This window comes from Aulonocara stuartgranti (assembly GCF_965226115.1).
Source record: "Aulonocara stuartgranti genome assembly, chromosome: 14".
Lineage (NCBI taxonomy): Eukaryota > Metazoa > Chordata > Actinopteri > Cichliformes > Cichlidae > Aulonocara > Aulonocara stuartgranti.
This window is the reverse complement of record NC_138950.1, coordinates 21,414,593-21,429,547: the sequence shown is the minus strand read 5'-3', so window position 1 is coordinate 21,429,547 and position 14,955 is coordinate 21,414,593. Positions and strand designations below refer to the sequence as shown.

Sequence of the window (14,955 nt, the reverse complement as noted above, 5' to 3'; positions counted from 1 at the left end):
GAACAGAAGTGAGAAATGCATCATATTTACATATTTAATTTACATATTTAATACCTTGCTTTTAAATGATTTAGCTTTTTTTTACAAAATAATTTTACATTATTTCTGTTCATTCCTAAATACTCAGAGATGTTTTCTGGATAACTCGATTAAAATCTATCCTTGTAATAGGAAATCTGAAAAGAAAGTCAGGGGCCACCGCAACTCCTCCATATTCTTTTTTCCAATTTAGTAAGGCTCCTTTAAATGACTTGGAATAACTAAATGAAAAATCTAGTCTGGCTGTGAATTTAAAGTTTCACTTTTTATCAGCCATATTCAGCTTGGTGGTTTGGTACTGTGTTAATTTTAGGTCCTCTGGGTTTCTTTCTTTCTGGTTTATTCTTCTGGTTTGTCTGTAGGATGCATCCTAATTGTGTTACCTTAAATGCACTAGGAGTCAGAAAATAAGGTTATCACCCACATAGTAGAGCTTTTTTTAAGTAGCTGCTTTGGCAGACCTGTGCTGTTGTGTGCAGCCATGTTCAGCCAGCCATATAAACTAACAGTGTGTCCTCGGGCACCCCATGAGACAGCCACTGAGCTAACTAATATGGGTGCTGCCCTCTACACACACACACACACACACACACACACACACACACACACACACACACACACACACCAATACATGCCCTAACAGTCTCATACACACCAGTCTGTGGTCTCCAGCATAGCTGTGACCACAGCTCCAATGTATAATCCAGTGTGATCTAATAATAAAGTGTCTGATTTCTCTGTTACCATTCTGTCTTACCCTCTGCACCACAAACATTTATGCTCTCTCCTCAGTGCCTTGGTCCGTTGTTTGATGTGTTCCTATTTTAGCCTTTAGTTAGTTTGCCAGTTCAAGCATGAACCCCATCTCTGGCTGCGAGCCTCAAGCCATTGTCAGTGAAACAAGAAAAGATGTTTTATGTAAACAGTAATATAATGTCCTACTTGCCTGTTGAGTGTAACAATTCCTTCACAAATTCACCCAGCCTGGAAGGAATATACCCACTGAGTCATGTACTTTTAGGTTCATGTTTATTATCTCCAAGCCATTTTGAATGCACTTAGGTTGCTGTTTAATGTGCAAGTTACAGTGTGTCTGACAAGATCTAAGTTATTTACATCATATTCTACTTTCAAACTTCAGAACATTTCCCACTTGGAGCAAGAAGAGAAATAAACAGATTATTGTAAGCTAATCGCTATTGTTGAACTGATTTGTTAAAACTCTAACATAAAATGCAGTTCTTAACAGGGGTCACACAGTAGCTCATTCGTGTTTAATGCTAATATACCAATAGTTATTTGGGTGTACATGTAATTAAAGCATAGATTAGCTTATACATTCTGTATGTAAAAATCAGAAAATGTAACCTTAACATTACTAACTTATGATCATGATGTTAATATCTCAATACTACTACTTTGTCTACTTCTATTTAAATAATAGAATAATAATAGAATAATAATAATAATAATAATAATAATAAATATTTCTTAGAACACACTTACTGATTACCTTTTAGAAACTTCATGATCAGGTCGGTCCTATGGTGTTTATCTTCACAGGCCCTTTTCTGGCCCAGGGCGTCTTTGCTGTCCTTTTCCCCCAGATACAATCAAGAGTTGATACTTTTACTGCTACGAGGCTCTAAACCAATAGGGGAACACACAGAGTTCCTTTCTTTTTTCTTGTTCTTAAAACACACAAACCACAGTATGGAGTACAGATCAGCGTTTACCTAGGTCAAGAATTTCCTCATACTAAGAGTCTGTGCTGAATTTTAAGCTACAGATCAATTAAAGAGAGTAAATAGCCAAACTGATGATTAATCCTCAGTCAAAGCCTTGTTTCACAATACAGGGAGAGTGCATTATTTAAACTCTTACATATATTATCACATTTAACCTAAGACATACAAACATAACAGTCATTATGATTTAATATATTTTATTGAAAGTAAAATTCACCAGAACATTTTGGAACTGCTGGGATTTATTACATAACCGTGTATGACCATTACAACCATTAAACCCTTTCCTCAGTGCTACCTAATAAGAGAATTCCCCCGACCTACTCTCCAAAATTCAACTTCAATGAATACTTTAAACGGAAAACAAAAACAATTTCTTTAGTGGAAATTAGTCAGCGTATTTAAAGCTGTGGTAGGAAACCTTTAGTGTGTGGAACTGTGTTTCCCAAACCCACTTAAATGGCAGCTAATCTAGCTAACATGATGAGCCCTTAATGTTTAGATGGTTTGGTCATATTTCAGGTGCTTGTGGTTGCAGGTGAGGATATTGAGTCTGTGTCAAAGCGCCCTCTGACCTCTGAAAGGTCAGCTTTGGACTCTGTCACCACTGTCCCATAAAAATACACATTTTGTGTACAGTTTCAAAGTTTAAAAATGTCATAAAACAACAGTTTTCCTTGGTTTGACCTTACAGAACCCTGTGCAACAGTACAGGATTTTAATGTATTGTTAATGTATATGTTTAACATTTAAATGTTTAAAGCTGTTTCATGTTTAAATTTCCAATCTGTAAAATTGCAATGTTGTCATTTTGAAAAGAGTGTTTAATTGAGAAGGCTATTTCGTATTCGAACTTACATAACGACACTGTTAGCTGATAATAAAGCGTTATCAGAAGGGTTACGGAAAGAAAACTTAAAAGGTTCAAATTTCTAATGCTATTTAGCACATTTGGTTTAATAATGCAGTGAGCTGTCGCAGGAATTATAGGGGGACGTGACGCTCATCGGTAATGCTGTTTTTCTCTCATTACTTTGCAGTTGCAGTTTTGTGGTGTTTTTTTAGTGTTTGCCCCCGTTCCAAATTACTTATCACTCATGAGTCTTCAAAGCCTGAAGCTCAGTCAGCACAGCTGTGACTGATGAATACACACACTCAAACAAACCAACACACACACTGAGGAGAGACAGATAATAGATATTTAGAGGTGGAAGAAATGAGTCTTTCGCTGTAAAGCTTGTTCCTCACCTAAAGATTGCAGATTTCACATCTCTTGGGTCTCATTATTCTTGTGTAATTTGTTTCCTAGGAGAGCCCCTGATCAATTAATGGGATCGCTTTTCTCACTCCCTGTAAGGTCTGCTAAGTCTGTCTTAGCAAAGGAAAAGGTAAACAGTAATTATGCTAAAGTTACGTCCCCACATGACAGCTACGCGAAGGGGGTGGGAGATAGTAACAGTTGGATCCGGGTTGAAATGAAAAGGACACCAGGCAGAGGAGTTTAACAGAAAATAAATCTTTATTATAATTAATTAACCCAATAATCATATAAGCAGTAACTTCAACTAAGAAAACAACAAGGATTCAACAGAAAAAGACAGCAACGCTGCTATTAGCAATAACCAGGCAGGCCAAACCAAGAAATGGAGGCCACCGTCACTTAAGCAAAACCACTGCCCAGTTGACCTACTCACAACAAGCCACGCACGGTGGGGCTGGTCACACACAGCAGGCCTTTTCCACACCTAGACCAGACTCACACACTGACCAGCACCCCACACCCACACTGCTCTCCTCCAGCTTATATCACCTCTGGAGGGTAATTGGTGGTAAACGAGGGCAGATGAGCAGCAGGTGTGTTCTAAAGGAGAAGGCAGGGACAGAGAGAAACAGGGGAGGGGCAATAAAGACGGAGGAGGAGAGCAGCACTAGAGCTTAGATGCAAGCTGCCGTTAAACTTGACTGAAGAAGACGAAGAAGAAGCACTAGAGCTTCTTTCTCTATGGTGGAATAGTTTAGCTGATGGCGCTTGAACTTTACAGAATAGTAGCAGACTGGGTGACACACATCCTCTGCGTCATCCTGTAACAGCACTGCACCAGCTCTGGTGGCACTGGCGTCAACTTCCAGTTTAAAAGGCTGAGAGAATTTGGGGGCTGCCAGAACCGGGGCGCTGCAAAGGAGAGATTTTGCAGACTCAAATGCATGCTGGCATTCCCCTGACCACTCAAAAGGGATTTTGGGGCTACATAGCTTCGTCAAAGGGGCCACAACTACTGCAAAGTTCTTGCAAAAACAGCGATAGTTTGCAGTCATGCCCAAGAACCGCTTTAGCTCCCTCCTAGTGGTTGTGGCCGGGTAGCTGAGGACAGCCTCGACTTTCGCCTCCACCGGGCAAACCTGCCCAAAACCCACCTGCTTTCCCAGGTCCCCATCCCAGGTCCCCATCAGCCAGAGTTTCGGGTGTGTTAACACACCCGAAACTCTGGCTGATGGGACCCACACCCAGTTTCACACCTTGGCTCAGGCGATTAGAGGATCATCAGGGGGTCCTTTTGTCCCTCCGTGGGGGGAAACTCCCACTAGGTTTATATCTGGGACTCTCCACCATTTGACCTTAGAACTGAAGAAGCTTCTCAGATGAGAGGTGAAACGTCTTCAAGCAACTTAAAGAATTCCAGACGCTTTTCTTTGCAAGCTCCTTTGAGAACTGTAGGTTGCTGTGCTGGCAACAATCTCATGGACTTCTCTATCATAGTAGGGTTTCAACATGTTAATGTGGCACAGGCGAGTTTTCCTCCTGCGTTCTGGGGTACTGAGGACATAATTTGTTTCAGACACCTTCCTTACTATAACATATAGTCCCGCAAAACGGGCTGAAAGGGCAGAACCGAGAACCGGTAGAAACACTAAAACTTTGTCTCCAGTTTGAAAATGTCTTTTCACAGCCTTTCTGTCATACCATTTCTTCATGCTTGCCTGGGATGCACACAGGGCCTCTTTTGCTAATGAGGTAGCACGTTACCTGCGATCCCTACACGTCTTCACAAAATCTGCCACGTTAGTTTTTGGGACACCCCCGCTAAGGAACCTCTCTTTCAACACCTTTAGTGGGCACCGCACATCACGGCCAAACACAAGGGTAGCTGGGCTGAACCCCACGGACTCCTGCTTAGCATCGCATATCGCAAACACCACAAAGGGGACACCCTCATCCCAACTTCTGCCCGAGTCGTGGCAGTACTTTTTCAGCATGGCCTTAAGTGTTTGGTGCCAACGCTCACGTGCACCCTACAACTTTCAATTCAATTCAATTCAATTTTATTTATATAGCACCAAATCACAACATAAGTCGCCTCAAGGCGCTTCATAGATACAGAGAAAAAAACCCCAACAATCATATGACCCCCTATGAGCAAGCACTTTGGCAACAGTGGGAAGGAAAAACTCCCTTTTAACAGGAAGAAACCTCCGGCAGAACCAGGCTCAGGGAGGGGCGGCAATCTGCTGCGACCGGTTGGGGTGAGAGAAGGAAGACAGGATAAAAGACATGCTGTGGAAGAGAGACAGAGGTTAATAACAGATATGATTCAATGCAGAGAGGTCTGTTAATACATAGTGAGTGAGAAAGGTGACTGGAAAGGAAAAACTCAATGCATCATGGGAATCCCCGGCAGCCTATGTCTATTGCAGCATAACTAAGGGAGGATTCAGGTCACCTGGTCCAGCCCTAACTATGCTTTAGCAAAAAGGAAAGTTTTAAGCCTAATCTTAAAAGTAGAGATAGTGTCTGTCTCCCGAATCCAAACTGGAAGCTGGTTCCACAGAAGAGGGGCCTGAAAACTGAAGGCTCTCCCTCCCATTCTACTTTTAAATACTCTAGGAACAACAAGTAGGCCTGCAGAGCGAGAGTGAAGTGCTCTAATAGGGCGATATGGTACTACAAGGTCGTCAAAGGAGCTTGCAAAGAAAAGCGTCTGGACTTCTTTAAGTTGCTTGAAGACGTTTCACCTCTCATCCGAGAAGCTTCTTCAGTTCTAAGGTCAAATGGTGGAGAGTCCCAGATATAAACCTAGTGGGAGTGACCCCCCACAGAGGGACAAAAGGAGCCCCTGATGATCCTGGGAAGGGATCTCAAAACTGGATTATAGATGGCAGAGAGTTGGTGTCGTAAACCCCCGCCTCTGTTCAAAGATGGTCGCTCTCTGCCTCTATAGATGGTCAACTCTCTGCCATCTATAATCCAGTTTTGGATTATAATCTATAATCCAGTTTTGAGATCCCTTCCCAGACGCCTTAACGCCCACTCACATCCTGGGCCATCTGACCTCAGGAATTCGCATGATAAGGTGGGGCCAGGTTTCACAATGAACACACCCGAAACTCTGGCTGATTGGGACCCACGCCCAGTTTCCCACCTTGGCTCAGGCGATTAGAGGATCATCAGGGGGTCCTTTTGTCCCTCTGTGGGGGGTCACTCCCACTAGGTTTATATCTGGGACTCTCCACCATTTGACCTTAGAACTGAAGAAGCTTCTCGGATGAGAGGTGAAACGTCTTCAAGCAACTTAAAGAAGTCCAGACGCTTTTCTTTGCAAGCTCCTTTGACTACGATGACCTGGATGACTGAGAACCTTCACAGACGTACTACAAGGTCATTAAGATAAGATGGGGCCTGATTATTTAAGACCTTGTATGTGAGGAGCAGGATTTTGAATTCAATTCTGGATTTAACAGGAAGCCAATGAAGGGAAGCCAAAACAGGAGAAATGTGCTCTCTCTTTCTAGTCCCTGTCAGGACTCTTGCTGCAGCATTTTGGATTAGCTGAAGGCTTTTCAGTGAGTTTTTTGGACATCCTGATAATAATGAATTACAGTAGTCTAGCCTGGAAGTAATAAATGCATGAACTAGTTTTTCAGCGTCACTCTGAGACAGGATATTTCTAATTTTAGAGATGTTGCGCAAATGGAAGAACGCAGTCTTACATATTTATTTAATATGTGCATTGAAGGACATGTCCTGGTCAAAAATGACTCCAAGGTTCCTCACAGCGTTACTGGAGGCCAAGGTAATGCCATCCAGAGTAAGAATCTGGTTAGATACCATATTTCTAAGCTTTTCAGGCCCGAGTACAATAACCTCAGTTTTATCTGAATTAAGAAGCAGAAAGTTAGCGGCCATCCAGGTCTTTATGTCTTTAAGACATTCCTGCAGTTTAACTAATTGGTGTGTGTTATCTGGCTTCATGGACAGATAGAGCTGGGTGTCATCTGCATAGCAGTGAAAATGTATGCTATGTCTTCTAATGATACTGCCTAAGGGAAGCATGTATAATGTAAACAGAATTGGTCCTAGCACTGAACCCTGTGGAACTCCATAATTAACCTCAGTGTGTGAAGAGGACTCTCCATTTACATGAACAAATTGGAGTCTATTAGATAGATATGATACAAACCACTGCAGTGCAGTACCTGTAATACCTACAGCATGTTCTAATCGCTCTAATAGGATATTATGGTCGACAGTATCGAATGCTGCACTAAGGTCTAGCAGGACAAGCACAGAGATGAGTCCACTGTCAGAGGCCATAAGAAGATCATTTGTAACCTTCACTAAAGCTGTTTCTGTGCTGTGATGAGCTCTGAAACCTGACTGAAACTCTTCAAATAAACCATTCCTCTGCAGATGATCTGTTAGCTGTTTGACAACTACTCTTTCAAGGATTTTTGATATGAAAGGAAGGTTGGAGATTGGCCTATAATTAGCTAAGACTGCTGGGTCTAGAGATGGCTTTTTGAGTAAAGGTTTAACTACAGCTAGCTTGAAGGCCTGTGGTACATAGCTGATTATTAGAGATAGGTTGATCATATTTAAGATCGAAGAATTAATTAATGGCAGGACTTCTTTGAGCAGTTTTGTAGGAATGGGGTCTAAAAGACACGTTGATGGCTTGGAGGAAGTAATTATTGAAGTTAACTCAGAAAGATCAATTAGAGAAAAAGAGTCTAACTTAACATCAATGGTACTAAGAGTAGCTGTAGATAATATTACATCTGTGGGATGATTACTGGTAATTTTTTCTCTAATGATAAACATTTTTTTTTTTTTACAACTCTGGGTGATAAGCACTGGACACAGAATGAGAAATGCCAAGGGAGATTAAAGTCAGTTTAAATGCTCGGGATAGAAGTTAGTTCCCTGGTCTGTTTGTACTGTTTTTGGGAGACCAAAGGTAGTAAAAAATTTGATTAGTGCCTTAGTAATGTTTGCAGTGGTGATCCTCCGCAGAGGAATTGCTTCAGGGAACCACGTGGATAAGCACATTATGGTCAATAAAAACTGATTACCTGCCCGTGTTCTTGGCAACGAACCAACACAATCGACCAAAACGTGTTCAAATGGCTCACCAACAGCAGGTATTGGACATAGTGGGGCGGGGGCACAGTTTGGTTTGCCCACTAGTTGACACGTGTGACAGGTATTACAATACCTTGCAACATCTGCCGGCCAGAAGAAGTGCTGCAGAATATGGTCATATGCTTTAGTTATCCCCAAATGTCCTGACCATGAATGATCATGGGCTAATTGTAGCACATGCTGACGCAAACTAGCCGGGACCACTATCTGTTGGACCACACTACAGTCCTCCCCTGGCTTTGAGGTCCACCTGCGCATTAACAATCCATCACAAACAAAAAATGTCTGCTTCCTGTCTCCTGTCGGACCATCACTCTCATCTACGGCAGCAAAACATTTGGCTAATGACAGGTCCTCTTTCTGAGCAATCATAAGGGCCTCCCGCGTGAGGAGCGGGGGGGGGGGGGGGGGGGGGGGGCTGCGGGTTCAGGAGCAGGCTCAGCTACCTCTTGAGCCAGTTCCTTGGCATCAGGACCTGCCTCCTCCTCGGAGGGCATCACATCCTTTTCCAAAATAGAGCCAACCACCGACTCTGACAAGTCAACCACTTCTCCCTGCCGATGGGCGTGTGACCAGGTAAGAACACCTACAGGAAATACATCCGGGTGGTGCCGGCTTAAAGCATCTGACAAAGGCCTGAGGTCAGGAGTCTTCGTGACCTCTGGGGTAGGATAAACCTTCCCACCTGCAATGTCATTGCCCATTATAAAATCCATGCCATCAATCGGGAAGCAAGGACACACGGCCACAGGAAAAATATAAATGTGAAAGATGTAACAACTCTCAACATTTTTAGTCAAGTATTGTAAATTTGTTAAAGATTGATACGATAAAATAGAAGAAAAGTGCACATTGTCTACACAAAATAGCATGTTTATTAGGCATATTCAGTTTCTTTGTTGCCATACATTTATGGTTGGACTGCATTACTGTTAACCAGATCCAGATGATTAATTATTAATGCAAGTGTTCTCATGTCAGCACTCATCTGATTTCTATATACTTGCACATTTAAAGCATATGAATTTATTTAGGATTGATTTAAGTAAGAGCAGAATCAGTGACCAAACGTGCGACTGGTTAGATACTGTCTCTTGTGGTTGCATTTGGTTTAAGTAACAAGGCCTGAAGGAGTTAGACCACGACCCTAATTGACACCTCACCTCGGGTTGAAATACACCCCCAGTGGATCTTTATTTCAGAGGTTCATCAGCGGCAAAAACTGCTCGTGATGGCAATCTGCACTAGGCTGTGTATATCTGCTCCTTTCACCTTCATAGTTTAAGGTGCAAAATGAAGACCAGTGTACTAAGGAAGCAACGGCACTTAAAGAAGGGGATGTTTTCAAGCAACAGCAGCTGGTAGATTGAAACATCCCCAAAATATTGCATTTCTAAAGTGTTCTTAAACATTATTCATTCACGAATCCTCAGATAAAAAAAGCAGACTTATCTATCATACTCATACATGAATGCAAGTGAAATCTGTGATGTCACCATGAAATATTTGAGGCCCTTCACTCCCATGGTAACATTACCCAGTGGACACACACATCCACACACATCCACACACTCATGCAGCAGCAAGCCAACTTTACATGACCTGACACAGAAATAGTGGCAGAGCAGCTGAGCAGCTTCTTGGCCTTGTGTAGCAGTCTGTGATGCACGACGCACAAAACAAAACCAGAAAAACCAGCATCTCTTTATTCGCTCACATTACAAGACCTGTGGGTCCTCGGAGCCCTGGGAGAGGAGGATACAAGTGGCTTTAAATCTGAGAGCAACCGGTCGCGCACGCAGTCCTGCCAGTCGTCATCTCTGTGAACATTTGGATCTATTTGCTTTGGGAGTGGATTGTCATTGACGTCGAAGTAGTTTTTATTGCTCTCTGAGGGATTCTGAAGCGTGAAAAATGGAGCCCGGTTTGGAGCCAAGGGACGACAGAGGAAAGAGAACACCAGAAAGAAACACCAGAGAGGTAAAGTGCACAAAATTATGAGTATTTTATTTTCCCCAAAGGAAAGGTGACTTATGTTTATAAACTTTAAGAACAAAATATATTAAATAAATAAAAATTTTAACTCCTCAAGACTGTTTTTTTTTTTAAGATATCACTTTTAAAAGACAGAGAAAGAAACTAAAGTGTGTGCTAATAGGCACCTGAGTGCAAATGACAGAATGTAATTGAATAGCTCATATGGGTCAAATAACTTACATGAGACATATTTATTATATTCAATACAAGTGGGACATAAAATGTGTACAGATACAAACCTACATGTGAACAAATCATAGATACAAAAAAAGAATATAATACTTCTTACTGCATGTCTAATAAAACAAACAAAAAAACTTAGATACAACTTTATCAAATGTAAAACTTTTCGGGACATGAAATGTGTCCAGATGTGGAGCTAATTACAAGGAACGGAATAGAACCGAATAGAAATGTTTTATTTGATCAGAGGTCTGGTTTGTGGCTGGTGTAATGCATGTGACAATGACGCCATCTGGTGGCTGATATATGTCACATCCAATAGAAATCTTGACTTTTCGTTGTGGGAGAAGAAGGTAAAATAAATACAACTCAGCTCTATCAAAAATTTAACATCTTCCAAAATTAGTGCAGGAATTTAAAGTGTTACATTTTGGGTATAATTAAATCTAAGTCCAGACTTCTGAGGCAGAAGAGCTCCTACTCCTCCTTCAGGCTGATTCAACCTCGCTGCCATAATGAATGCTTCAGGAAATCATTCCTGCTGTTCTCTATAAATCTGTATAATAACTCTTTATTCTGATTGGTGAACAGCTGTCAAGCATCGGATCCCAAACATAATTTTGTATTATACCTTCATGGAGCTGTTTGTCATAGATTTATAGTGTACAAATTATTTATTATTCAATTTGCACTTCTCTCTTACACAGTGCTAGCTGTTTTTACTGTTTTTAAGTAACTTTTCATTCTGCGTTTTTTACAACTGTTGTAAATATGTAAATTCCTGCGCTATCTCATAGTATAAGACCCTTACTGGTAGATTCTATTCTATAGATAGATGGCCTACAATCTGTCAAAAATAAGTCCAACATATCTCTTATTAATGATGATTGAGCCAGAGAGAACATCCCAAACACAAAGTAGAAGCTGCAATCGGTTTTTGGCAAAGTGACTTTTATATCTTTTATTTATCTGGGTAAAAAGTCTCTTTAAGATTAAAAGTGTTTTTTAAGAGAGATCTGGCCAAGAGGGCGGCTAAAGTTGTAACAAATATAACAAATATATCACAATTTTATAAGCATTTAAAAAAAGGACTATATTAATGATAATGTGGGTACAATAATGCAGAGATAAAAAAAATACTTCCAAAACAGATCATTTGTTTATTATATATATATATATAACCCCATTCATAAATCCTCTTCAATACAGTCAACTGACTAATAGCAGTAAATATATTAAACATAAAAACCCCACACATACCTGTGCTTTCCCTACTCTGTTTCCATTCTGCACAGCGGCGACTCACTTTACTGTACATCTCTGTCTTTCAGGTGTCGGACGATCTTGTATGTGCAAATCATCAGTCAGTAATGTGCAAGGTTGACCCTGATCACCTGCTCGGCCTTGTGGGCATTGTGGGCACAGTGCTCAACCTGCTGGTTGTGGTGTTAGTGTACATCTACACCCCTGTCTGATGCAACTACAAACACACCAAACAGAAGGATTTATAGCTCTTGCAAGAGTCCTGTCTTTTGATAATGTTTGTGTTACATTATTGATATTAAGGAGAATAATTTACTGGTAATCACTTATATAAAGCCGCAGCTGTAATTACAGAAGTTCAATTGCACAAAGTGACAGATGTTCCGCATATGATCTTTCTTTGCAAATTGCGTCTGCAATGTTACCACTTTATTTCCAGATTCATTAAGAATTGTAGAGAATTACACTGCAATTATTAGAAAATCAACAGGATCAAAGAACATTGCTTTTATACTGTATGGATGTTTCCTGCTTGTTTGATGTGGTTTTGTAAACTGAATTTTGCAAATAAATTTGTCTTTGCACACCAACAGAGCAGTATTCTGGTGTATATTTGCATTTATTTTTTGAAGCAAACATTCATTTTTTATATACACAGGAAGAAATAACCCAATTTTTTATTTATAGCTGCAAGCCTACTTCTTTGACCCATCACAGAGGACTGGCAAACAGCAGGGAAAGAACAGGATGTGCCTCATAAAAAAATCATCAAATAGTGACATAAAAACAGTGTTGGAGGGAACAAGTGGATCCTCTCCAGTTCTATGTAAAATATAAATCCAAGTGTAACTCTGCAAATCAAGAAATGACAGAACTATCGTAACTCCATTAACGAGGACGGCTAGCATTAGAACAGGTGTAGTGTGTGATTGTTAAATCCATGTATGTACACGTACTGCATTTTTTAGATAAAGAAGCCAGCGTGTTATTTTGTCCAGCTCACTCTGGTATTCGGAGAAAATATACCCATAACAATGATCAAACATCACAATATGTTTGTTTTGAAAGAAACAATTTAAGGTGCAGGAGCAGTAGAATTATTTAAATGATTAATGTTTATATCAGGCAATATCTGATAGCTGGTGATGATGTCAATCTTTTCAGAAACAGCCTTCAGGTCGTCCAGGATTAATCTGATGCTGTGGGACGCGTTGATGATGGCGCTCTGCGATGCATTCAGCTGTGAGGTTGCACTGCGCACCTTTCACATAAAAAAAAGAAAAAGCCAGATAACTTAATATTCTGAATTTGCAGAATCTATGTAATCAGCGAGTTAACTACTAGTCAGACAAAATATTTACATCTGTTCTACTTTTTATCATTTGAAGTATCACTGTATTATCCACGGGAGACCGTCCTCTCTCCCTTTCTCTTCGCCCTACTTCACAGACATCTACTACCTTCAGAAATTTTCTGATAACTCTACAGTAGTAGGATGTATGGGTAATAGACGGCAATGAGGAAGAGTACAGAACTGAAGAACCTTGTGACGTCGTGTAAGCAAAACCATCTGCAACTTACCTTTGCAAACAACCCTATTCCCCTTCATAGGGTCTGTGCCGAAACAGTAGAGGATGACCAACACCACGGTGCTCACATTGTCAATTAATCGGACAGAAGCCATTTCTATTTTCTCAGACGATTGAGGCCCTTTAACATCTACTGGACAAAGCTCAGGATATTTTATAAGTCTGTGGTGGCCAGTGACATCCTCTATTCTGTGGTGTGATGCAGAGTTGGTTTGAGGGTAGCGGATAATGACGGACTCAGTAAATGGATCCACCAAGACAGTAATGTTCTGAGTGTGGAGACTCTCTGATACAGGCTTTAGAAAAAAACCAGGAGGGCAGGCCAAGTTAAAGTCAATAATGGACAGTCTTTTAGCACCCTCTACATATCGCGCTTGAAGAGTCACAGGAGCATGTTCAGTAAAATACACTTTTAAGCATTATGCACCACAGAACTCCATAGGAAGTCCTTTCAACTTGTGACCATCATCCTTCATAACTTTTCCTTATGAGATTTGGACTAGTTTCACTTCTAATGTCTTCTGTAAACTGTATATAGCATTATTTGATATTTGGAATATTTGAAAAATGAAGTTTTACTTGTTTTACTTGTCTAAATACATATCCCCGCGACCCTGAAAAGGATAAGCGGAAGCGAATGGATGGATAAATATCAACCTACCTCCCTGCTGGCACTGCCATAGACTTGTTGTAGTGTCTGTCCCACATCAGCATACAGTCGGCTGTTAGACTCCTGCAGCTTTTGTTGTAACAGGGTCTCACCTGAAAACAGAATTATGTGCTGAAGTTACTCAGAGCAAAACTAGATTGGTCTTTAAGTTCACTTTTAAATTTGTGACGAGACACTGTAAAGGCCCACTTCCAAATCCTCTCAAAACTGTCAAACACATCTCAGTGTTGTTAAAACAAAGCCGATACATATGAGACAACCTTGAAATTGTTAACTAGTAAGAAAAGACTAGTATGCATAGTCTTGGATTGGGTTGGCCGTACTTTCACACAATAAGCACTGGAGTTTTTATTCATCTTTACCGTGTGGCCTGTGTGAGGGGCTCGGTCTGTCTTCCACTATGGAGTGCATGTCAGGGTGGTCTCTAACTACAATTAGAGGAGGGAGGTCTCTCTTTAATATCTGAGCGCTGTCATGGGTCCCAGGAGCCTGCTCCGGGTCACCCTCGCTGTCCGTTTCAGACGCCTCCCCTGGAACCTGAAAGCATCCATAAAAAAGATACAAAAAATAAATTAAAATGTAGATTCATGGCTGAATCTAAATTTTAAGTCACTGGCTGAAGTGCATAAATCACTCTCAAAACCACGCATACAGGATAACGCATGCAGGACAACCTTGGCTCCGACCGAGGGAGTCAGAGAGGTGATGTAGACTTCATCATCGGAGTCTGTTTCAGACGCTTCGCCCTGGACCACTATCGGGTACCTGCCGGCCATGACTGCGAAAACATAAACAACATCTTACTTCAGGTTTATTCAGCTAGAAATAGCAATGCCATTAAATGTGTCTTATATAATGCAGACTTCATTGAAATGAAAATAAAAGTCACAAACCTTCCCTGAAAGACCAAAACACAAATCACATGAGCAACAAGGAAGTAGCAACGGACGTTTCATGCCTATTGGACATTCAAGACATGACGTTTCAGCCCAGAATAGGATGATAGCG

General features: G+C 41.0%; 1 protein-coding gene across 1 annotated transcript; it reads right to left on the bottom strand.

Moving 5' to 3' along the window:
* Positions 1-12,288: 12,288 nt before the first annotated feature.
* Positions 12,289-14,929, bottom strand: bloc1s3 (biogenesis of lysosomal organelles complex-1, subunit 3). Its single transcript, XM_082503032.1, has 5 exons — positions 14,841-14,929; positions 14,622-14,725; positions 14,310-14,484; positions 13,939-14,039; positions 12,289-12,949 (listed from the first exon to the last, which is right to left on the bottom strand). The coding sequence occupies exons 2-5, from the start codon at positions 14,721-14,723 to the stop codon at positions 12,764-12,766; spliced, it is 564 nt and encodes a 187-aa protein (XP_082359158.1). The 5' UTR covers positions 14,724-14,725; positions 14,841-14,929; the 3' UTR covers positions 12,289-12,763.
* Between the last annotated feature and the right edge of the window lie 26 nt (positions 14,930-14,955).